General features: G+C 42.2%; 1 protein-coding gene across 1 annotated transcript; it reads left to right on the top strand.

Annotated features, from left to right (window-relative positions):
- The first annotated feature begins 3,782 nt into the window (after positions 1–3,782).
- On the top strand, positions 3,783–15,185 carry BMP2 (bone morphogenetic protein 2). Its single transcript, XM_005568382.5, has 3 exons — positions 3,783–4,967; positions 6,207–6,559; positions 14,331–15,185. Exons 2-3 carry the CDS (start codon positions 6,214–6,216, stop codon positions 15,173–15,175), a joined length of 1,191 nt encoding a protein of 396 aa, XP_005568439.1. The 5' UTR covers positions 3,783–4,967; positions 6,207–6,213; the 3' UTR covers positions 15,176–15,185.
- Positions 15,186–24,946: the final 9,761 nt, after the last annotated feature.

Raw genomic sequence — 24,946 nt, 5'->3', positions numbered from 1 at the left:
AGCTCAAACCCTATTGTGAACCGCGCACGTGAGGGATCTAGGTTGCATGCTCTTTATGAGAATCTAATGCCTGATGATCTGACGTGGAACAGTTTCATCCTGAAACCATCCCCCTCAACCTGGTCTGTAGAAAAATTTTCCTTCACAAAACTGGTCCCTGGTGCCAAAATTGTTGGGGACCTCTGCTTTAGACTGACTGACCCAAGTGGTGACCTTTCTGATGAAATATCCACTGTTTAGCAATCTAATAAAAGCTGGGTGAAGAGAAGGAGAAGGAGAAGGAGGAGAAAGAGAAAGAGAAGAAAGTCATCCAAAGTCCTATCTCTTAAAACCAGGCCATATTGCAAACAGAAGGCCAAAGAATACATTTGAAGATACATAGAGTGAGTAGCAATCAGAAACTCTCTAAGTTCACACATGTTATCCATTTGACCTTCATCATGTCAGTCTGAAGCAAGCAAACATATATTTATTTACCCCAATTAACAGAAGAGATGACCATTTTAAAGTCACTCATCCATGACAGAAGAAGGAATTAGAACCAAGGTCACCAAACTACATCTTGGACTGTGATCAACACAGCTTCCAGACATAAGGTGTACATCTTAAACTGTGTGACAGTCAATGCACAAAATTCATTCTTCTTAATTTTTAAGAAGATGTAGTTGGTACTTGCTGAAAGCAATGATCCAGATTTGGCCAACTTGGCCTAGTTTCTGATATAAATCACTTCACTTCTCCCATCCTTTCTACCACGTCTAATCAAACACCAAAAAGGAAAACATTTGATTTGCCTTGGCTCCAAGTTCCTGTAAAAAAAACTTCATCCAAGTAAAGTAAGTAGGGCTGGTTATAGGTGTCACACTTGTAACAAAGCGATACGTATGCTAAAAAGCAAAGAGGGTTTCTCAGGGCAGTTGCCACAGGTTTCCATGGAATGACAATTATAAGGTAGACGGATCATGTAATGCCTGCTGTGAACTTTACAATATGTGAGGATCACTATTTTAAGGTTAATATGGATAATGTTTTGCCTAGAAAGAACAATGCTGAATGCTAATAACTACAGAATGCAATAAAATGGAATATCATGTGAGCTGAAGTGCTAAAGTAAAAGTTGCTGAAGTATGACTGTAAGCACTTAATTTCATCCACACACAATCAAATGGAAATTCCCACTATCTCTTGAGAAACTGGCAAGAAATGACTGAAATGGAATAGCAACAACCTCCTTTATGTGGAATCATTATCTGGTCATCTTTGCTTTGTTACATAACTTGTCTGTACCCTCTGATGCACTTGAATTTGCAACTTCTACTAGTCCTTTCTTAAACAACTCCCCACTCCCACCTCTGCCGCTTCCACATTTGCTGGCAGATGCACCAAATCTGATAAATTCAGCAAGAATGAATTTCACCCTCTGAACTGAAAAACTTTGAATGAACCTTTGAAGAAGGTAGAATTGACAATGGTTAGTAGCAAGTGATATTTTCAAGGCAAACAGACACTCTCCCAAAGTATTAAATAACCCAGCATTCTGAATCACAGGTGGAAGGTAGCCATTAGTGAAGAGAGGAAAAAAAAAATACTTCGTCTCTATTTAGATTTGTCATTTCTGACTATTGCTCTTCCCTGGAAAATGGGTAGGTACAGTCATCCTGTACTTCGATCCCTAATCAGTGTTTGGAGACTATTTATTTATTCATGGACTTCTTTCTTTCCAGCGTTCAAACTCATTTCCACCACAAGAGGGCAGCCATCTCTTAAAAAAAAAAAAAAAAAAAAAAAAAGGGCCAAAATTTATGTAAGTTGTGCTTGGGACAAGCATTCAGTAAGTATTCCTCAGAAATCACACACCCTACATAAAAGAGATTCTGTAATGGGCAACACTAACATGAAACAGTGTTCAGAAGTGCCCATTCTCCCTCAGATTCTAAAATGACAAGGCTTCCACTTAGCAAGTTATGAAGTTCTAAAGCTGCAAGACATCCTTGATGTCATCCCAGGAGATTTATTTTTTATTTTTTCTTCGGGTGCATCCAATAGTTACCAACTTTTCTTCATCTTTAAAGGCTACTTAAATCTCACTGAAGTTTTGTTTTGTTTTTGCAATCTAAGTAATGACAGAAACGACTGTTAACTTCTTAATTAAACTTGATAGGAAAGGAAATAGTTTCAGAAGCCTGTGTCTAGGAGTAGAATACGTTTCATCGCCGAGTTGTTTGCGGTCCAGTGACTCTGAGTGACAATCAACTTCTATAGCACTTTTTTTTTGGTCAGGAAATAAAGTAGCATGTTCCTGAATAATTCCCCCCACCCCGTTTTATTTTCCTGGTAGTCAGGCTTCCTCCAAAATACCTTATTTGACCTTCATACCTTTAGAAACAGCAAGGGCCTGATTGGCCTCTGTGGGTTGCTAATCCGATTTACGTGAGCGGAACCTGGTATTATTTTAGCTCCCCCACCGAAAAAATAATACACATGGATAATAGTTTTATTACCAGCTCCCGCTTGACTTTTTTCTCTCTGGTTTGCAGGCCCGATAGCTCTGGGAAAGTAGACCGTGGCCTCTTCCAAAAATGTTCTGCCCTTGATTTCGGGAATCATTTGGGCAAGCCCGAGGTGCTGTGCATGGGGGCTCCTGGAATCCTGGGAAGGCCAGAAAGCCTTGGCCCCAGACTCATCGTGCAGCAGCTCTGAGGAATGTTTCGGCTGAGGAGTGACTTGAGCGAATATTCAGCTGAGGAGTGACTTGGCCACGTGTCACAGCCCTACTTCTTGGGGGCCTGATGGAAGAGGGTGGAGTAGAAGGTTCCAAGGTCCCAAACTGAAATTGTCCTGTATGCTTGGTTCACACAGTGCGTTATTTTACCTTCCTCTGAGCTGTTAATCGCCTGCCTCTGAGCTGGGTGAGATAAACATCACAAGGCACAAAGTGGTTGTACCATGAAAAGAAATCAAATCCCTCCCATCCATCCCTCAGGCTGCCACACACACAGTCTACGTTACACACATGTCACGTAAAGCAGGATGACATCCATGTCACACACGTAGACATATATTTACCGAAATGTTTACCTTCGGTTGCATATGTTCTCATATATGAATATATAGAAATATATGTACATATTTTTGTATATTGGATATATTTATATAACTGTAACATGCATATGGATATGAAAATAAATGCACACACATATTTATGTAAAAGGAAATTTGTACACATGCATTTACATATGTAAATACATACATCTCTTTGTATTAATGTTTAAAAACACTCAATTTCCAGCCTCCTGTTTTCTTTTAATTTTCCTCCTATTCCGGGGAAACAGAAGCGTGAATCCGACGTCTATGCTATGCCAAAATGCGCTGTAATTGAGGTGTTTGTTTTGTTTTGTTTTTTGAAATTGTATATTATCGAAAAACTCCAAACTGAAAGTTGAATAACGGGCCCAGAGGGGAAATAGAAGCCAGACCCTGACCCTGCATTTGTCCTGGATTTCGCCTCCGGAGTCCCCGCGAGGGTCCGGCGCGCCAGCTGATCTCTCCTTTGAGGACAGGGAGTGGAGGCGCGAGCGCCCCCCTTGGCGGCCGCGCGCCCCCGCCCTCCGCCCCACCCCGCCGCGGCTGCCCGGGCGCGCCGTCCACACCCCTGCGCGCAGCTCCCGCCCGCTCGGGGATCCCCGGCGAGCCGCGCCGCGAAGGGGGAGGTGTTCGGCCGCGGCCGGGAGGGAGCCGGCAGGCGGCGTCCCCTTTAAAAGCCGCGAGCGCCGCGCCACGGCGCCGCCGCCGCCGTCGCCGCCGGAGTCCTCGCCCCGCCGCGCTGCGCCGGGCTCGCGCTGCGCTAGTCGCTCCGCTTCCCACACCCTGCCGGGGACTGGCAGCCTCCGCCGCACATCTGCCGCCACAGCCTCCGCCGGCGACCCGAACGTTCTCGGGGCCAGCGCCGCGCGGATCACCGGGGACCGCGAGGCATCCGCGCGCCGCAGACCCCGCGCGGGCTGGAGCACCCGGCAGAGCGCGCCACAGCGCCGTGGCCTCTGCTGCCCCGGCTGCGCCAGAGTCGCGGACGGGCGCGCAGAGCGCCGGCGACTCCGGAGCCGATCCCTAGCGCCGCGATGCGGGGCACCTACTGCAGGAGATCGGGGGCCTGGGAAGCGCCGGCCGAGGTGTGATCGGACCCCAGGCTAGTCACAAAGGGCATTTGGCCCCAGGGTTAGGAGAGAGAGGAGAGAGCACAACCACCCGCCTCGGCGGCCCGGGACTTGGCTCGACTCGCCGGAGAATGCGCCCGAGGACGACGGGGCGCCAGAGCCGCGGTGCTTTCAACTGGCGAGCGCGAATGGGGGTGCACTGGAGTAAGGCAGAGTGATGCGGGGGGGCAACTCGCCTGGCACCGAAATCGCCGCCGTGCCCTTCCCCGGACCCGGCGTCGCCCAGGATGGCTGCCCCGAGCCATGGGCCGCGGCGGAGCTAGCGCAGAGCGCCCGACCCTCGCTCCCTGAGTCCTGGAGCCGGCCCCGCGCGGGGCCACGCGTCCCTCGGGCGCTGGTTCCTAAGGAGGACGACAGCACCAGCTTCTCCTTTCTCCCTTCCTTTCCCTGCCCCGCACTCCTCCCCCTGCTCGCTGTTGTTGTGTGTCAGCACTTGGCTGGGGACTTCTTGAACTTGCAGGGAGAATAACTTGAGCTCCCCACTTTGCGCCCGTGCCTTTGCCCCAGCGGAGCCTGCCTCGCCACCTCCGAGCCCCACCGCCCCTCCACTCCTCGGCCTTGCCCGAGACTGAGACGCTGTTCCCAGCGTGAAAAGAGACTGCGCGGCCGGCACCCGGGAGAAGGAGGAGGCAAAGAAAAGGAACGGACATTCGGTCCTTGCGCCAGGTCCTTTGACCAGAGTTTTTCCATGTGGACGCTCTTTCAATGGACGTGTCTCCGCGTGCTTCTTAGACGGACTGCGGTCTCCTAAAGGTAGAGGACGCGGGCCAGGGGCCGGGGTAGGTGGTAGGTGGGAGGGGGATTTGGGCAGCCACTGCGGCAGAGCCCTTCCTTACGTCCAGGCCAGAAGTAAACAGACCCCTTTCCAGTCCACGTGCAACGGAGCCCTGCGGGGTGCCCCCTTCCAGCTGTCCCGGGCGACCATCAGCCTCACCCTCCCGGCCCGCACTCTTCCACCCCTCTTTCTTACCCTCTCCCCGGAATACTTTTGGAGCTGTTAACACTTAGATGAGGTGTTTTGTTTATTTATTTATTTTTAAATTATTTATTTTATTTATTTATTTATTTATTTTTTTTTTGAGTCAAAGAAATCCCTTTGAGAGGGTAGCCCCTGGGTTTCACCCGTTAGCTGAGAACCTGTCCACCCTGCCATGGCGATCTCCCTTCTTCTAGTGTTTCTGGGAGACTTGGTTTCTTTACTCAGAGCCCTATCCCATTGAGAAAAGTACTAGGAGTTGGGGCTCTCCCTTCTTGTTTCCAGAAATGCGAGGGGTCAGTACTGAAGAATCACTTGGTGCTGTGTTTTTAACAGCTGACACGTGCATTAATAGATATTCACCATGTATGTAATCCCAGGAAGATACATGAGTATCTTGACCGTACTACGGGGATGCGGGATGGAGTTGCCTCTCCAGACACCCCTGAGTGTAGGGGCGTGGGACACAAGTTGTAAGTGGCTTCAGAAGTTGTGGCCTTGAGCTTACAGGGTCTGGAAGTTATAGGGGTGTGTGTGTGTGTGTCAGGAAGTTCTATACAGTGCCTCTAAGGAAGTCACATGCACCATTTGTGTGTGTTTATATGCCAGAGAGCGCTCAGCGCTCTGCATTTGGGTTTGTATAGGGGACGCAGGGTGTCAGACCAAGCGGTGGTTCTCCCAGGTTCCCAGCATTGGCAGTCAGCGCTGTGTTACACACAAAAAAGTGACAGTCATTGGCGCTGGTTTGGTTGGGAGGGGAGGGCAAACCCCAAATCTGATGTTAGACAAGTTAAGAGTTGGATGGGAGCGATAAATCACCTGGTTCTGGAACTTGGGGCCCTTCATTATCCCAAACATTTGAGCTTCGGTCGGTCTTACCTAGACTCGCGAGTGTGCCAAGCCAGGAGGGCAACCTGGAGGAGGCACGCCAGCCAAATGGGAGCCCGGGCCGCGGGGGCGCGAGGGGGGAGGACTGGGCGGGGAGCTCGGGTGACTCACGTCGGTCCTGTCCGCAGGTCGACCATGGTGGCCGGGACCCGCTGTCTTCTAGCGTTGCTGCTTCCCCAGGTCCTCCTGGGCGGCGCGGCTGGCCTCGTTCCGGAGCTGGGCCGCAGGAAGTTCGCGGCGTCGTCGTCGGGCCGCCCCTCATCCCAGCCCTCTGACGAGGTCCTGAGCGAGTTCGAGTTGCGGCTGCTCAGCATGTTCGGCCTGAAACAGAGACCCACCCCCAGCAGGGACGCCGTGGTGCCCCCCTACATGCTAGACCTGTATCGCAGGCACTCGGGTCAGCCGGGCTCACCTGCCCCAGACCACCGGTTGGAGAGGGCAGCCAGCCGAGCCAACACTGTGCGCAGCTTCCACCATGAAGGTGAGGCATGGAGCAGGGCGTGGGGGCGGGGAGTCACCCTGCAAAGCCCTCCACCGTGGGCAGACTGCAGCCATCCCTATAGAGGCAGCTTAGCCAGGGCGCCAGCGGACGTTTCCACTCTTGCTTCTGTACTATGGTTTCTGAATCTGATTTTAACTCACTGCTTGTGTGGTGGTGGAGCCAGGGATTCCCCTTTAGTAACTCCGCACCCTCTTCCTGGCTTGCAGCCAGAAGAGCTACTCCTCCCGGAAGGATTGGAGAGAAATCAAGTGATGGGGAAGATGAGGGCAAAAGGCATGCCCCTAGTCAGCTAAACGTGCAAGAATTCCACAGAGGGAAAAGGAGGAAAAGGGAGGCAGATTAAGATTTCTTTAAGTCTGTTTGGAAGCTTTTGCTCTATAAATCTGCTGCTTAAGCCAGGGTTTCAGGGTAGACAGAGCCAAGGGCAGAGTTTTCAGAGATAGTATTGAAAAATCAAAGCCCAGGGCCCCAAAGTCTTTCTAATTTATGGTTGATCTGGGCCTGGTGTGGAAGATTTTGAATCCCAATCTAATCCCCGTGGGAGATCAATTCTACAATCAATCTTATTGTTTCCACAATGACTTTCTTGTCCTGTGCTTAAATCCGAGATAGGCTCTGAGTAGAGACAAGGCAAGCCTTCAGATAAAAACGTTTGTAGCAGCTGCCTGTTTTTTTTCATGTGCACTGAAATGTGGATTTTTTTTTTCTTTTATGATACTACATGTGGTTTTTCTAAGGTGGGATATTTCTGCTTGTTTCATCAGAAGGGCATTTAGTGGACTGGAAATGTTTTACAGCAGCTGTTGAGATCTGCTGTACCTAAGTTCTTAGAGCAATTAGTCAAAAATATGTTCCACTTCAGTTCTTTTTCTACATTTTTAAATGCCTCTTTGGCTTAATACATTTAAAATAGAGCATGGGTTTCTTCAAATCCTAGAAAAGAGTACAAAATTGGATATCACAGAGCAACCACTTGAAGGATATTTGATGGGGTTGGGAGTGAAGTTCTCTTTCTTGCCTTTCCCTGCTTAGGTGGTAAATTTCAAGTGGGAAATTTACACTGATAATAGACTAATCAGAAATGGCACAGCCAGATGTTTTCTCCCAGTGTGAAGGATGACTTATACTTGTGAGAATATCTGTTGGTAATGGGAATAAGTCCCAAAGGCAGGTCACATAGCAGAAGATACTTTATCATTGAGGCAGCTATACATTATGACAGGGACACTGCATTGATCATCAGTTCATGTACAAGCACATTTCTAAGTGAGGTGCTCTCTGCTAGCAGAAATCAGATTTGAAAGGCAGTAAGATCTCACTCCACTCTTTCAGAATTCATTCAATGAAAGCAGAGGTACCCTGTTGTCATATGTAAAATTTGTGTGTATGTGTACATTCTGCCATCTTAACCCTGAAATGATTATAGATCCAGCTAATCATTCCCAGTTAATGCTGATTAGAATACTTTTTATTTTGTATAGAAATGTAGTAAGAATAGCTGTTTTAGAAACCTCTTCTGGAAATTTAGCATAGAAGCTCTTAACTTTATTTTTAAGGCCAAGAAGATGCTGTGTCTCTGTTATAACTTAAAAGGAAGATCATTTAGTTAACACCTAAAATATTCCATTGTGTGAGGATTTTATCAATGATGTCTGCATATTCTCATCATTCATCTAGAAGTGGTTTGATCAAAACTAAACAGGCTACACATTATTAAACTGTGTTATTTTAACTTAAAAAGCATGCTTAAGTTTATAAAGTCAGAATTTATATCTTTGTGAGTGTAAATGTTACCTGAGAAACAGTACAGAAGTTACCAACTTGATTAAAATCAACTTATAATAACTTCACTTCTTAATGCACTTAGATAATGGAGAAAAGCTATGTAATTTTGCCCCAAATTTCAACGAATCCATTTCTTGTCTCGTTATGACTAACATATCATCCTTAGTCTGGATGGATATAGCACTTTTTTCAAGACTAATCATTGTTGTATAAACCCAGGATTTGCTTTTTATAAACATCCTTGTGCCATGCATGCTACTAAAAGAATTTTTGGTAAACCATGTGATGAAGGTTGCTGGCTCAAGAACGGAATTTAGTTTCTACAGCATTAATGAGCATTTATTTGATAAAAGACCATAAAGACCCAATCATAAGAATTACCTGTTGGGTTTTCTTTGTGGATGTGATCGGATGGTTTGGTGGAATTACTGGACATCATGATGGCATTCTTTCAACCAATATGAGTATAATGCAACCATATCACAGGGGATCTGAGACAGAATTATCAGTTGTATTTTTCCTGTTGAATTTTGTCTAGTCCTTTCTCCAATGGCTTTTATTTGGGAGGATATAAGCTTGCTAAAATGTTATTGTTTTCAAGGTCATTAAAAAGTGCTTCAGCTACATAGGCCTTTCGAAACTGCCATTGAACATAGAAAAGTCACTTCTGCAAGTGGAAAGAGTGTTGTGGGCATTGCTGTAGTTGGAAACACGTTGACACTGGTTGACTTCTCTGGCCCTCCAAAAAGTCTTTATGCTTTTTTGTCAGATGGGAATATAGAAAGACCAGGTGCTTGTTCTCCTCACTCTGAAGGACACAGTCTTCTTTTTACATGAAATAACTGGATTATTTGCCTCTATGACTGAAGCTTTCAAATAGAGATTAACCCTCTTTCCACAAATACAATTATGAAAATATCCGTATAATAGAAAAGTTCAAGAAACAACTATTGCTCTTCATTAGAGATTTTGTGGAACAAATTCCCAGTGCAAACAACACATTTGGACACAGATCCACCAAAGTCAATACTTCCCTGGTATGGTTCCCTAGTGGTCCCAGGTATTTCATTGTCATTACAGAGGCCGCATTAAGTAGGAAAGTTACTCTATTTGGAAATGGTTGTTGAGATTGAGGCTTTGGTGTCCAATGATACTTCCTTGGCACTGACATTTTCCATTCCACCTCTTTTTTAGTGGTTCCCCTAAATTTCTCTTGATCCCTTTGCAGTGAACTATTTTGTCTTCTTAGACTTGCTCTTTGTGTATTTTCTCTGAGACAATGAGAGAATACTTCATCTTTCCAAAGGTGTTGCTGTTAAGGGTGGGCAGAGGCCAAATCAGGGTTGTTGATGACAACCATGCCCTCTATTCCTTTAGTTGCCATTTCCTTTGTTGTATTTTTTTTAATGGAATATTTTTAACCTTTTGTATTTGATATTTTTTTTCCTTGATCAGTTCTCTGTTATTTTATTATCTGGAAAATCTTGTCTATTATACTCGGCCTCTTTCATTCTGTGTTACGGCAGTGACTTCCAGCCTTACTGATTTGCCAGAATATCCCCAGGTTTTGTTGTCGTTGTCGCTGTCTTACTGGAGGTTTTTTAGCCCAAAGTGTGTTTTAAAATCCTCAAAGCATAATGGTAACTTACTTTTTTGCTAAAACTTACCATACTTTATTTAGAACGAAAGGGCAGCCACAAAATAGCAGCAACTCCGTATAAGAGAGACATGTTCCAGTGGACCCCATCACTTTTCTGCTCATTTCTGTCTGTTCTGTCCATCATACCTAAGTTGTATATTTCTGTTCATTTAGTTGGGACAGTACTCATCCAATGTTATCATTGTACTAAATATAAATGTGCCCCTAATGGTTTTGACTTTTGCTTCAGTTTTTGAGTCCTCGTGTATGTTAGGTAGTGCCGTCTATTTGTGCTGGCTAGTGCCACTAGAAATTTGGGAACTGGCTGGGCATGGTGGCTAATACCTGTAATTCCAGCACTTTGGGAGGCCGAGGTGGGCAGATCACTTGAGGTCAGGAGTTCCAGACCAGCCTGGCCAACATGGCGAAACCCCATCTCTACTAAAATATAAAAAAGTAGCCAGGTATGATGGCACACGCCTGTAATCTGAGCTAATTGGGAGGCTGCGATGGGAGGACTGCTTGAACCTGGGAGGTGGAGGTTGCAGTGAGCTGAGATTGTGCCACTGCACTCCAGCCTGGGCAACAGAGCGAGACTGTCTCACAAACAAAACAAAACAAAAATTGAGAAACCTGAGAACTGCAGTAGATTCAATTACATATATCTACTCTTAATTTGCTAGCTCTGTGACCTTAGTGAAGTTACACAACCTCTCTGAACTCCAACTGTTTCATTTACAAAATGGAGATAATGAGTGTTTTTCTCAAATTGGTTTGTTGTGAAATAATTCATATAAATCGGATAGTGGCAGAATACACTCAAAAAAAGCATTCAGCTGTCATTATCATTATGACTTCTTTCGTTAATGTTATAGCCTTCCCTTCTGTAGGGAAAAGGAGGCCAGAGTGGACCTAGGCTGGCTGCGAGAATTCAGCTGTCTTTTGAATTATTTTAAGGTAGATCAATGATTGATGTAGTCTAGATTATTGAATTAGGACTTCACTTTTGGAGGAAGGGTCAAATATCATTGTTGTCTTATTTTTCTTCACTTTCTCACATTTTTGCAGCCATAGTTCCATCCATTTGGTTAAGAACTTAGGAGCTCAGAAACTCGGGTCAAAGATAGTTCGTAATCCTCAAATTCCTTAAGAACTTCAGCTTATTCAGGAAGGGATATTTACAGAAAACTAGCAATTGTATCAGTCTCCAAAAAAGCATATATTACTTGAGGATCCCTGTATTTTTGGCATCCTCAGGGTTGCTGTGATAATTTAGAGAAGGTTCGTTTATTTAATTGACTTTATTTCAAATAGGTTTTAATTTTTGTACCCCTTAAGAAAAGATTCGTACTCTGCCCTGGCAGATTAAAGAAAATGATGGTATATTCCCTAACCTTGGCCAGTTACTTTCCTGTGTTTGAGGGTTTCTGTGAACTTCTAACTTACCTCTGTGACCTGTCTCCACAATCAGGGGTGTTGCAATGGATGCTTTTGTATTGAGGATGGGATCTTTCAAGAAACAGATTCACTGAGGTGCAGTGGGAAGGTCAGAGAAAGATCTTCATATCACCTATTATTATTTGGTAGTGTATTTTTTTCTCCTTTCTTAAGGCCACTAAGTGATTCTCCTTCGCTAAGGCTACAAACTTCCACCGAGACCTTGAACCACAGAAAATTGCTGTTGTCTGTGTTTCTGGTCAAATAGTGGCAATTTTATATGATTCAGTCTTGTCATTTAATTTTTTTGGAGGTTATTATTCTATTTCATACCTTTTTTTATACCCATCTTCTTAACTTCATTTACCTGTCCCTCATACTTGCCTTGTAGCTTGTCCCTTCACTGTCATCATCTGGCCATGTGGGTGTGTACGTGTGTGTGAGAGAGAGAATGTGTGAGAATGTATGTTTCTTTATGGATTGGGATTTAGGGTTTTTCTTGCAATTGTGATTTCTCTGGGCACTTTTGTTAATATAACTAGTCAGTGAATGCGCTAGATAATTTTCCTTGCTTCCCCCTCTTTGAAAGAAAAGAGGTTCTTCTTATGTGTATTCTTATCAGATAAGCCAGCAGCTCAGGTGCTGGGCTGGCTTTGGTGTCACTGGGATCTGAGGTGGCTGACTTTTACCTTCTTGGCTAAAAAATTACCTTCAGCAGAAATATCTGAATTGCAAGGAGAAGGAGAAAGAAAGAGGCTAAACACAGTCCTTGGTACTTGTTCGGAGCCACTGAGAGGAGTCCAGGTTCAAATGGTCGGAAGGTTATTTTAATGATTGTGTCTGGCCTAAAGTACCATTAGCTTCCAGTGGAGTTTAGAATGTGGATGGATCCTGAACGGTATTCCCCAGAGGTTTGGATTAATAGGCACAAGGGACCCCTAAAGGACTCTATTGGCCTGATAGTCCCCATATCCACATAGAAGAGCTTTAGAAGAACCTTCTGTTCTGAGACCCTGGCTGGGCCCACCGAGAGCTGGTCCATTCAACTCTTACTCATTTGCCACCACTAATGGTTCTTCTATTCATTTTTATATTATTTAACAAAAAGGCCCTTTAAAAAGGCACTCCTCTGTCAATCTACACTTGAATAAGGAAAACATCCTACAAAACCTTGACACTTCAAGTGTGGTCTGGCAGTTCCCAGAATCCCCTCCTCAGGAGCTGCTAGAAATGCTGAATCTCAGGCATCTCCCCGGACCTACTGAATCAGAGCCTGCATCTAAAGCTTTACGGTGTACAAGCTGTTTTATGTGAAGGCTGAAGTTTGAAAAGCACTGCATTAAAGCGTTACTCCATAGTTTGGCATACACTGCCCCGATTGAACTTGGTGTGTCCACTTAGCTTCCATAATGACGGTTGCTTTGATGATGAAGGCTTATATAGGTAGATCCTTTGAGTGAGTGATCTGACATGATTCTCCTTTGCTAAGGCATCTAGATTCAGTGCACAACTTATAGCTGTTTGTCTTTAGGGGAAATACAACTGCAAAATTAATTAAAAAAAAAAAAACAGAGTCTCTTAGGATAACATGGAACTATGGCAAAATAAGATTTTGTTAGCACTTGGGTAGGAATTCTGAATGAAGCGGGCAAATTCTGTTGGCAGTGAAATGATAGGATGTGGTAAAGTTAGAATAAAATAAACTTAAATATCTCAAACTCTCATGGTATATACTATCAGTTTAATAATAATGTTGTACCTTTGATGATTTGCAGACTACAAGCATTTAAGATACTGTATTATATATTACTTGCTTGGAGAACAATACTTCTTAAAAATTGAGATTCAGAAATTTTAAATCAGACAAAGCTTTTGTGCATGGCCCACTTAAATGGCTATTTTGAAATAATGATAGTGGGTATAGAAGGATTATTCTGTAATAGGATGAGACTGTTCCTTTTGTCATGTAGATCATAATCATATTTTCGTAAATTTTTATCATTTTTTTGGTTTTGTGTCCATCCTGCAGCCTATTACTGGGTAGGTACATGGTTTTTAATATGGTTTATCTTTCAAAACTACAAAGGCATTACAAACAGAAGACAGGTCATTTATTTTTCTTCCAAAAGCGTCTAAAGTGAGATTTTGATATTTGAGGTCATAAAGAGGTGAGAGAACTGACAACAGTTGGGGAAGCTATTTCTCTTGAAATTGTTTGGCCTTAATTGCTACAGTGTCCTAGTACCACCCGTACGTTTCCAAAGAAGTAGATCCCTGTAAATGCCTTTGTCTCTGGACTTTTGAGTAAAATAGTAGGGTGTGCTTTGCAAAATGTCATCGTTGATGTTGAGTTTCAGAGTCTTTAATTAGGAAGCTGAAATCTGTATATCGAGATTTGTAAATCATCTAAATTGCAGAGTAATGTTTTAGAATACTGCTTAAGGGATTGACATTAAAGCCTTTTTTAAAAAAGAAATGCAATAATTTCCTCAAATCCTCACTCATTAGACCTCTACTAACTATAGTGCTGACTTTTTTTTTTTTTTTTTACCCTAAAGTCTGGAATTCCAAAGAAATGCTTCACCATTTCCCCCATTATTATAGCCACCTGGAAGCAGTATTCATGTATTAGATCAAAAACACAACAAAGAATTATGAAAGGTTGTTTCCTGGTATGCAATGCATGATGACATGAACTTACAGAACAGAGAGAAAGGAGGCTCCGTTTTTATTCAAAGAGGAAATTTGTATGTTCTGTGACCGACTTTTACGTGGGTTAAATCAAATCCCACAAGGAGGTTTAAAAATTTTCGTAGATAATCAAATGTCATTACTTGGTTTACTGAAAGACTTTTGTTTTTTCTTCCCTGTTTTTCTCTATCAAATCAGAATCTTTGGAAGAACTACCAGAAATGAGTGGGAAAACAACCCGAAGATTCTTCTTTAATTTAAGTTCTATCCCCACGGAGGAGTTTGTCACCTCAGCAGAGCTTCAGGTTTTTCGAGAACAGATGCAAGATGCTTTAGGAGACAATAGCAGTTTCCATCACCGAATTAATATTTATGAAATCATAAAACCTGCAACAGCCAACTCGAAATTCCCCGTGACCAGACTTTTGGACACCAGGTTGGTGAATCAGAATGCAAGCAGGTGGGAAAGTTTTGACGTCACCCCCGCTGTGATGCGGTGGACTGCACAGGGACACGCCAACCATGGATTCGTGGTGGAAGTGACCCACTTGGAGGAGAAACAAGGTGTCTCCAAGAGACATGTTAGGATAAGCAGGTCTTTGCACCAAGATGAACACAGCTGGTCACAGATAAGGCCGCTGCTAGTAACTTTTGGCCATGATGGGAAAGGGCATCCTCTCCACAAAAGAGAAAAACGTCAAGCAAAACACAAACAGCGGAAACGCCTTAAGTCCAGCTGTAAGAGACACCCTTTGTACGTGGACTTCAGTGACGTGGGGTGGAATGACTGGATCGTGGCTCCCCCGGGGTATCACGCCTTTTACTGCCACGGAGAATGCCCTTTTCCTCTGGCTGATCATCTGAACTCCACTAATCATGCCATTGTTCAGACGTTGGTCAACTCTGTTAACTCTAAGATTCCTAAGGCGTGCTGTGTCCCAACAGAACTCAGTGCTATCTCGATGCTGTACCTTGACGAAAATGAAAAGGTTGTATTAAAGAACTATCAGGACATGGTTGTGGAGGGTTGTGGGTGTCGCTAGTACAGCAAAATTAAATACATAAATATATATATATATATTTTAGAAAAAAGAAAAAAACAAAAAAACCCCACCCCAGTTGACACTTTAATATTTCCCAATGAAGACTTTATTTATGGAATGGAATGGAAAAAAAAAAAAAAACAGCTATTTTGAAAATATATTTATATCTACGAAAAGAAGTTGGGAAAACAAATATTTTAATCAGAGAATTATTCCTTAAAGATTTAAAATGTATTTAGTTGTACATTTTATATGGGTTCAACCCCAGCACATGAAGTATAATGGTCAGATTTATTTTGTATTTATTTACTATTATAACCACTTTTTAGGAAAAAAAAATAGCTAATTTGTATTTATATGTAATCAAAAGAAGTATCGGGTTTGTACATAATTTTCCAAAAATTGTAGTTGTTTTCAGTTGTGTGTATTTAAGATGAAGAGTCTACATGGAAGGTTACTCTGGCAAAGTGCTTAGCACATTTGCTTTTTTGCAGCGCTACTGTTAAGTTCATAAGTTCAAGTCCAGAAAAAAAAAAAAGTGGATAATCCACTCTGCTGACTTTCAAGATTATTATATTATTCAATTCTCAGGAATGTTGCAGAGTGGTTGTCCAGTCCATGAGAATTTACATCCTTATTAGGTGGAATATTTGGATAAGAACCAGACATTGCTGTTCTATTATAGAAACTCTCCTCCTGCCCCTTAATTTGCGGAAAGAATAAAGCAGGATCAATAGAAATAATTAGGAAAATGATGAACCTGCAGGAAAGTGAATAATGGTTTGTTGTTCTTCTTTCCTAAATTAGTGATCCCTTCAAAGGGGCTGAACTGGCCAAAGTATTCAATAAAACATAAGATTTCTTCATGATTGATATTGTGGTCATGTATATTTAAAACTGATATCTCGTGGCCCTCATCAAGAGTTGGAAATTTATTTGTATTTTACCTTTACCTCATCTGAGAGCTCTTTATTCTCCAAAGAACCCACTTTTCTAACTTTTCGCCCAACACGCAGCAACATTATGCACATCGTGTTTTCTCCTCACCCTCTGTTCGCTGACCCATCAACTTGCTTTTCTTTCCAAGGTTGTGTGTTTGAACACATTTCTCCAAATGTTAAACCTATTTCAGATAATAAATATCAAAGCTCTGGCATTCATTCTATAAAGTCCAACCTGTAAGAGAAAATGGTGCATTTGTATAGTGCTCACAATGATGACCTTGTGTTTGCATTTTTGTTTCCGAAGTTAATATTTTAGAGGGGGTGGGGGAAAGGTAATGAATGGCTGGAAAATTGCAGGCAAGTTATTTGATAAGTCATATTTGCACCAAAGGTGTTACCAGTGATTTAGTATTTTTCAAATGAACTTCTTTCGGGCAGAAAGATGTAAGGGAAAACTAAAGCCTACAAAACAAGCAAAACCTGGATAACCCGAGATGAAGTTTCAGAGATAATAGCCCATGCAACAGAGGCAACAGTGCCAAAAAATTAGAAAGGGAAAGTGTCTGAGATCAGCTTCTAGAAGAACATCTGCCAATTGGACTGACGCCCAAACAGAATGAAGTCAAATTAGGCTGCTCAGATTGAACACTTACCAGTGTGTCAGGGCTTCTGTACCCTGGGTTAGAATCAGACCCAAGGAAGGGTTCAGCAGGTGTTTGTAAGAGCAGGGCACCCACAACTACCCACTATTTTACTGGCAGTATTTTAGGTCAATTTCCAGGACCTTGCATCCCCTCTGATCCTGCCATGCATGATTGGTGAAACCTACTTCTAATCTCCTTGGAAATGGCTAAAAAACAGTGTGTTTATAGTGGAACAGACTGTTATAATCAAATTCTTCCTAGGAATTAACTTTTGATGACTATGAGCTTAGTTACGGTATGGAGGTTATGAGGTTATATAAACCTTATCTTTAAATGTGCATGATGGTTATCTTTTGCTAATACTGGTTAACTTTTAAAATCTTTTAGTTTCTTTTTACCTCTAGTTCTATTGTTCTTGATTAGGTGAGAAGCATTAGATTATACTCAACTAAGGGGAATGGGGTCTTCTTTGTTCTCCAGCTGTTCTTCACCCTCTATTGCCATGGACATGAAGGACAGACTGCACAGTCTTAACATGTTAAAACTAATAACCCATGTTTTCTCATATTCACATTCTCTAGATGAGAGCATGAGAGTATAGCACAAGGATTTCATCCTTTGGCAGTTCCATCCACCCTTTTGATTTCTCTGCTTCATTGGTTCTAATATTCCTGGTTAAAACTGTTTTCAGTGGTACCAACTAAAATGTGTTTTCTTGCGTATGCATATTTAATATGTAAAACACAAAATACATAAATATACATATAGAGATGTATGTAATATACAGTACATATGTATAGATGCTGGCATTTTCAGTTTAGTTTCAGAGATTTTATAATCAGATACTCTGACCCTCTTGGCAGCTCACATGAGAAACAATATTTTTACAAACATTCTACATTGTTACAGACATTTTAGCTCACATGCTTCATTCCGAGGAATAAAGAGTCAAAATGAACATAACACTGAATGTCTTTAATTTCAGTCACTATTCTATAGGATCCTTTGAATCATTTCAGAGTTGCCTTTAAAAAGTCAACACATAGTCATTTCTGAATTTTAGGGGCCCACGGCCTTTCAAAATTGATTACATTGATCATCTGTTTTTGTGCTTGTTTCAACTGCGTGTGCCTCTCTGGCATGGTTTTAACCTGTATGGCACATGCAGGCTACCATGTTCATTATTTGCCTTCAAAAATTAGGAGGAGGGAGTGTGGGCAGCTTACAGATCTATCTGTGCTTCCATCTTTTCATAATTTCTACTCGAATCGCAGCTTTAAATTGTACCTTAAGAGGCCAAGAATAGAGAGATGATGTGTAAACCTGGTCTATATAACAAGCTGTGTAATCACTACATTACCAAAGCAATTCATATTTTTTTCCCTCAATTTTTTATTGGAGAGGGAAAATCATGTGCACAATTCAAAGGGCTTTCAAAAATAGCATATTTCTATTCTACTGGCATATTAATAAGATTCACTGAATGTTTACATGCCATAGCCTCCTTATCTGTTCTAAAGCAAAAGGAACATAGCCTTGCAGTCAAGAGCAATTAAAGCCCAGAGTAATTGTAGCATGGATTCACAATCCAAGAAATGTTAAGAATGTTCTGGTGCCATTTCTTTTCTGTTTATTTATTTTTTATTTTTTTATTTTTGCAGGGAACGGGTAGGCCGAAATGGGGGATAAGATGCAGGTCTGCTCAGCTTAGGTAAATTGCTTTCCTCTTTCCTCCGCCCTGCTGACATAAATTACAGCCTTTTGGTATTCTCCAGGGCAGAATTTTCTGACCATTTCCCTGCCTTGCAAACTTCAAAGTCAACTTCTACCTAACTTAGGGGACCAATGCTCTAAATAAAACTTAGATTTTAATGTGCATCCAAATTACCAGGAATTCTGTAAGGAGAATAAAACTTTAATGTGTGTACAGACCCCCTGGAATCATGTTCTATTATTGATTCTGTTTCAGTGAGCCTGGGTGGGGCCTGAGATCCTGGATTTCTAACAAGCCCCCAGGTGAAGCCCTTACAGGCCAAAGGACCACAGATTGAGTACCAAGGCTATAATGAATAGCTTCGTCATCACTGTAGGAGTTGGACCCAGTTTAGGCCCCTCTCTAAGAAGCAGTACTTAAAGGAAAAAAAGAAAAAACCTGTATACAGGATGGCATCTTAATACTTTTCTCCATATCTGAAATGATGCCCTACATATTTTTTTTTTCAAAGGCATTTTTCCCCCTACAAGATGACTGGCAATTTTGTGTTCTAGCCACCCTCAGACATGAAAACACTTGGTTGCTTATCTTGTAAAATCTGCTCCGCTTGCTTGCTTGGGCATGTATGTAGTCAGTTTAGTCAAATACGTGTCAGTACATCTATGTGGATGGGGAGCAGGTGCAAGCCCTTAAAAACGTACTTTAAAAAAGTTTAACACTTAAGTCAGTCCACTGAGCTGATCCTGTGTGATCTTAGTGCCAAGCGTCTGAGTTAAAAGTTTTCCCTTTGAAGGCAGCAAATAGATGTCATACATTTGAAGCGTTTGTTTATACTAAATATGATGCTTGATTTTTTTTTTTTTAAGTTCTAAGACAGTTCACTGTTCAACACCATTGGGCCTACACGGTGGTAGAAAGCTTCCAAAGCTGGTATTTGAGGTTTGATTTAATGGATATTGGCATTTTCAATGCTGCAGTTGGCTTCAGATAAGGTGTTTAAAATGGGCTCAGGCTAGAAAAAACAACAGGAATTGATTTCCCTCTGAGAAAGGGAGTCAGCAAATGAATAACTTTCTGCCTTTGCTTGGTGCTGGCACCTCTTGTAAAGTAAAATGTCCTGTGAGGGTCATCTGTAGCAGCCTCATTTTATTTTAGGGAGCACTTGGAAGATTTCTCACAAGTAATTCAGATTTGAATATTTGTTGAAGACATGCTGGAATGAATGGATTCCTAATCTCAAATACACCCCTTGTTGTGTGTACATACATACGTATATGCATATATGTGTGTATGTGTCTGTGAATGTATATGTACATATGTAATGATTTGTTCCTGTCTGGAGTCCAAATGCCAAGCGTAGGGTGCCTTCTTCTTTTTTATTGAGTTTCTCATTTTGCGTAGGTCTCTGAATTTCGCATTGAGTCCCTCTGAGGTGCTTAAGCAGTACTAAGCAAGACACTGACTTTAACACCACTTAAAAGCTTGCGTTTGCCCCGTGTCCTGGGCCCCACTCCAAGGCATTGCCAGGAGTACATTATTGTTGCAGTTCATTCTGATGAGGAGGTCTCTAAGCAAACCACCGATCTGCTTAAAGCCTCCCTCATAAGGAGCAGGATCTCATCTGGACTGCATTTACACTGGAACCGCTTGGCCACAACACTATGAGAGAATAATTATTGAACTATTTTACTGTACAACCATTTCCAAATTGTTGATTTTTTATTGATTTCAGGAGGCAAGCTAATTGCCCCATGGCAACTTGATGTTAACGTTTAATGAAGATCAGGAAACAGAGTTTATGAAAAGCTTTTGTATAGTAACTGCAAAGTTTCAAGAACTGTTTTATACTTCCTGACAGTGCTGGGCCTAGCTTAATGGTTTGTTTTTATTGCTTAAGAGTGTAAACCTTGCTTTAGCCCGGTGTGTGGAAACTATACCCTCATCCTGCATTACACATTTTCTCATTGCTTTTTACTCACTCCTGACTTCCTTTCCTGACATCTACAATTGAGACGTTTTCTGTTTTAATTGTCTCAAAATGAGTTTGTATCTTTGCATGTTGAGAATCTTACACACACACACACACACACGTGCACGCATACACACTCATGAAGTTCAGTGTCTGCATTGTTTCACTTTGTTTAGGGTGGAGTTTCTTTTCGGCACTCGGTTGCTAGACGACCAAGCAGACAAAAGTTAAAGAATGAAAAGGCATTTTTAAAGATGCCAAATCTTGGCGGCTGAATTATTTTATCTGTGTCTTTCTATGGAGGGTTTAGTATTCCTACCAGGTTACCATTGCTTTTGTCCGACAGATGGCTGGTAGAAGATTGTTTGAAGTCTAGCTCTTAAGGCATTATCTGTTTGAGAACTTTGTTAAGTGTTGTTCCCATTTGAGGGTGCATGCTTCCCACCTGGGTTGACCAAAAAAAAAAAAAAAAAAAAAAAAAAAAAAAAAAAAAAAAAAAAAGCCAGCTAGTTTCCAAGGGTGTGTTTTAAATCACTAATAAAGTGGCGCTCCAGCTCCCAGCTGCTTCAATTGTTTCAAGGCAAGGAGGAAGAGAAAAGGTTGCTTTTGGAGGCACCATTCAGATATACAGGCTTTAGTGTGTAGAGAATTCTGTTTCCAGGAAGCTACCTTTGCTTTTTTGGTAGATGGTACTGGAAAAGTTTTTTTTTTTTTTTTTTTTAATTCTTTAAAGCCTAATTTTAAATCAAAGTCATTTGTTCATTTCGGTAAGATGTTTCAGGAGCATGTTATAAATACAATCTTTATAGATCTGCCAAGTTGGACATGTGTTCACAAGTTCATCTTGCATGTGTACACAGTTTGTAGCTGACATGCGTTCCTCACTGAGAGCTTCCATTCTTTCTCATTCATTCTCTGAGATGCTGAATCTTTGGCTCTCCTCTTTGTGGGGTCTGCTGTGCTGGAATTAAGTCACATCTATGGCAAACTTCAGCTACTTTCCTGGTTCATTTCCAGACAGGGTTTCCTGGCATGGGGATCAGTTAGGGAGCCCTGAGGTATGCTCATCACAGACTCTTGAAAATTAGGATCTTCTGAAACCTGTCTGGCCTATATATGTAAATTTGACAAAATATTCCTCTGGAAAGAAATCTGACTGACTTAGAAATTGTTCAATCACTTGGTTTAACTGGCAAACCTACAGTCCTCCAGGACATATCAGTATTGTCAACATTATAATATTACAAACCATGAAAATAATTATGCTTGAACACTAAGGCCCTGAAGTGAACCAGACTGCAAACTTAATGATACTCAATCGGTAAGCTAAATAGAAATAGGAAAACAGATTCAGGAGAAAATTTCAATACTTCCTAACCTCATAGGATGTGGAGCATGTTTGCTGCCACAAGATAGCTCAGCTGAATACTAGAAAATGGGGAGAAATGGAGAAGTTAGGGGTGGTTTGTGGTTAAAAATATGCATATACATATATACAAATATATATATACATACACATACAAACACATGCACATATGCATATAGAAAAGGGAGGTCAATGCTGCTTTCAATAGCAGAACAGTGATTATTTTTTGCTTTCCTGAGACAGAGTCTCGCTCTGTCACCCAGGCTGGAGTGCAGTGGCACAATCTCAGCTCACTGCAAGCTCCGCCTCTTGGGTTCATGACATTCTCCTGCCTCAGCCTCCCAAGTAGCTGTAGCTGGGACTACAGGTACCCGCCACCACGCCCAGCTAATTTTTTTGTATTTTTAGTAGAGACAGGGTTTCACCGTGTTAGCCAGGATGGTCTCGATCTCCTGACCTCGTGATCTGCCCACCTCGGCCTTCCAAAGCACTGGGATTACAGACTTGAGCTACCACGCCCGGCCCAGAACAGTGATTTTTGATACTTTAATTAAATAGCACAATCATCCCTTTCTTGGTGATGGTATGAAGCATTTTACCTGCATAGAGCAGGGTCCAGAAGCTCCTTTTGAAGGCTTCCTCTTTATTGAACTTTGGAGAAAGAACACTTCTCAACTGAAGACTAAGAATGCTAGAATCCTCTTACCAACAACAGCTGCCCAAAGGAAAATATCTTTCTGCCTGACACACAAGTATCAGATTTTGTATGAATGTTATGTTTTGTGGAAATATATCCATGGGAGGTTGTCATATTAGACATCTACATGGAAGCTCCAACACTTCTGTCTCTTTCACGAACACCCTGATGCCTGAGCAGCCCTTTTGATGGCACAGGCAGGTGGAGGCCAGGTTGTTGTAAGGACACTGCCTTTGTGCCTATGTTCAGCCTCACCCTTGGTGTACTGTCGAGCGCACTAAGGTACTATTAAGGATTCAGTACAAGGAGCAGAGACAGGGCTGCTTGAAATTCCTAAAACACAATCAGGTGCGTTCTTGTAGCATGGCAGGAATGTTGCAAAGCACTGTCATCCACAGAACCAAGAGGGATAGGACATTGAAACTGTGACACCACCATGAATCATGGGAAGATTAATTAAGGAACTTTTATGAGGGAGGGGCCACGTTTGTGTTTTATGTACTATTTCTGGAAAACTCAAGAGATGGCAACGTTTCAGTCCCAGTGGTGTGAAAATAAGAACCTTCGTCCAATGGCAGCTGGTGCTGAAATGCAACTTTCTGGAAGTCTCCTGTTTCATGGGTCTGTGAGATTTTGACCTCTGGGTCCCAACAGAGCCCAGGACCCACAATGCTGTTCTGTGATAAGGTAAGTTACCTGGGTGGTGGTCCTTTTTTTTTTGCAGGAGTAGAAATCGGTATCTTTAATCTTGTCCCCATCACTTACCTAATCCTCCAAAAGTGTGACTAGACTTTTCCTATACTTTCCATTTTACATTCAGTTCCCTTTCTATTTCTCTCTCCTTTTCTCTGGGTGTCAGGAACTTTTGTGGAGATCAGATGTGCTAGGGGAAGAGGAGGTGAAAATGTCAACCTTATTTGCTACAAAGTGAGAGCGATGTGGTCCTGTGTCATCACAAACCTGAGCGTTTGTTAAACCTGACTGAAGCTGTGCCTAGGATCTCCTGTGAGAGGCCAGTTTGGACACAGAACAGGATCCTATTGTGTTTGTCCTTTTCCATGGTAACGCGACTCGGCTTGGGAGGAAGAGTCATTTCACAGACTTCCCTCGTGGAAAATGCTGGTGGTGCGGGAGAAATGGCTCTCCTCCCATCCCTGGAACACCAGTTCTGGGATGCTGAGAAGGGCTGCTCCAGCTGGGGGTGGGGTAGTGGGGTGGGGAGGGAGCTGGCAATCCATTGGCTTCAGCGGAGTGTAAGCGCAGACCGAAGCGCTTCTCCTCTGCAGCCAGAAACAGTGATTCATTTGATTTTAATTTTAACATTAGCATTTTTCTCATGACTCACTGATAATTTAATATGGAATTTAAAAGGTTGAAACAGTTATTTACTTTTTAGGAACTTAAAACATTCCCTAGGTGGATATACATTTTCCCTCTGAAACAGAAGATGTACTCGTGGTTGATTTTTTTTAAAAAAAAGAAAGAAAGAAAGAAAGGAGGAGTGGGTATTTCTCTCACCCTTCCCTCCCCAGCTTCCACCTGCATCCATACACCAGTTGATCTGATTAATGTTGACTGACTGTCAGCCAGTCTGTTTCTTCTTATTCTTTCTCTTATATCGAAATGCTCAGAAAACTGGGTGAAAATGTCACCACAGCAAATGCTCCGCTGCTATCATTTATGTCCTCTGGTCTTTGTTGTAGCAGCATTAAGTGAAGGCAATCTTTCTCATCTGTATTTTATGAATCTCATGAGCTAAGATCTTGCCCAAGATCGTAGATCTTTCTGAGTAGTTTCACTGAGGGTTTTGTAGGACTTCTGTTGAATGGGTGAGGAAAAACCTAGGCTGGCAGAAGGTACTTGTCATAATTTAAAAACACACACACACACTTATTCTCACCAACTTTCTGATATTAAATGCAGTTGTAACTGGTAAATTTGCTATCTAATAATGAGTTGTAATAAAAATGTGATTCATCCAACAGCTCCCACTTCATAATTTTTTTGCACATCTGCAGAATAACACCAATGAGTTGATACTCAGAAACTTACGTTAATGAATAGGTAGTAACTATTCGAAATCAGCGTAACAAGGATAGTTTTGTGTCATCGCACAATGCCGAGGACATTCTCAGGAGTCTAGGCATTTCCACTGGAAACTTGCATATTCATTTTGATGACTATAATAAAGAGGACCTTGGACCATGCTAGATCTCTGCACAGAGGATCCTTTCCCTGTCATCTTTCCTGTCTTCCAGTTCTGTTCTCCAGGAGGAGAATGTATTAAGAAGGGCAAAAGCAAGTGGAAAGCAGGGTACTCCAGTTCTCAGTATCTATCTGCATGCTCAAATTAGTTGTGAGATGTAGCTCTAAGCATTTTATATTAAAATGCAGTATCAGATTTTGTGCATAATATCCTTAGAACAGAACTGTGCAA

This window comes from Macaca fascicularis, chromosome 10 (genome assembly GCF_037993035.2).
Source record: "Macaca fascicularis isolate 582-1 chromosome 10, T2T-MFA8v1.1".
Taxonomy (NCBI): Eukaryota; Metazoa; Chordata; class Mammalia; order Primates; family Cercopithecidae; genus Macaca; species Macaca fascicularis.
This window is presented reverse-complemented; position numbering and strand designations above follow the sequence as displayed.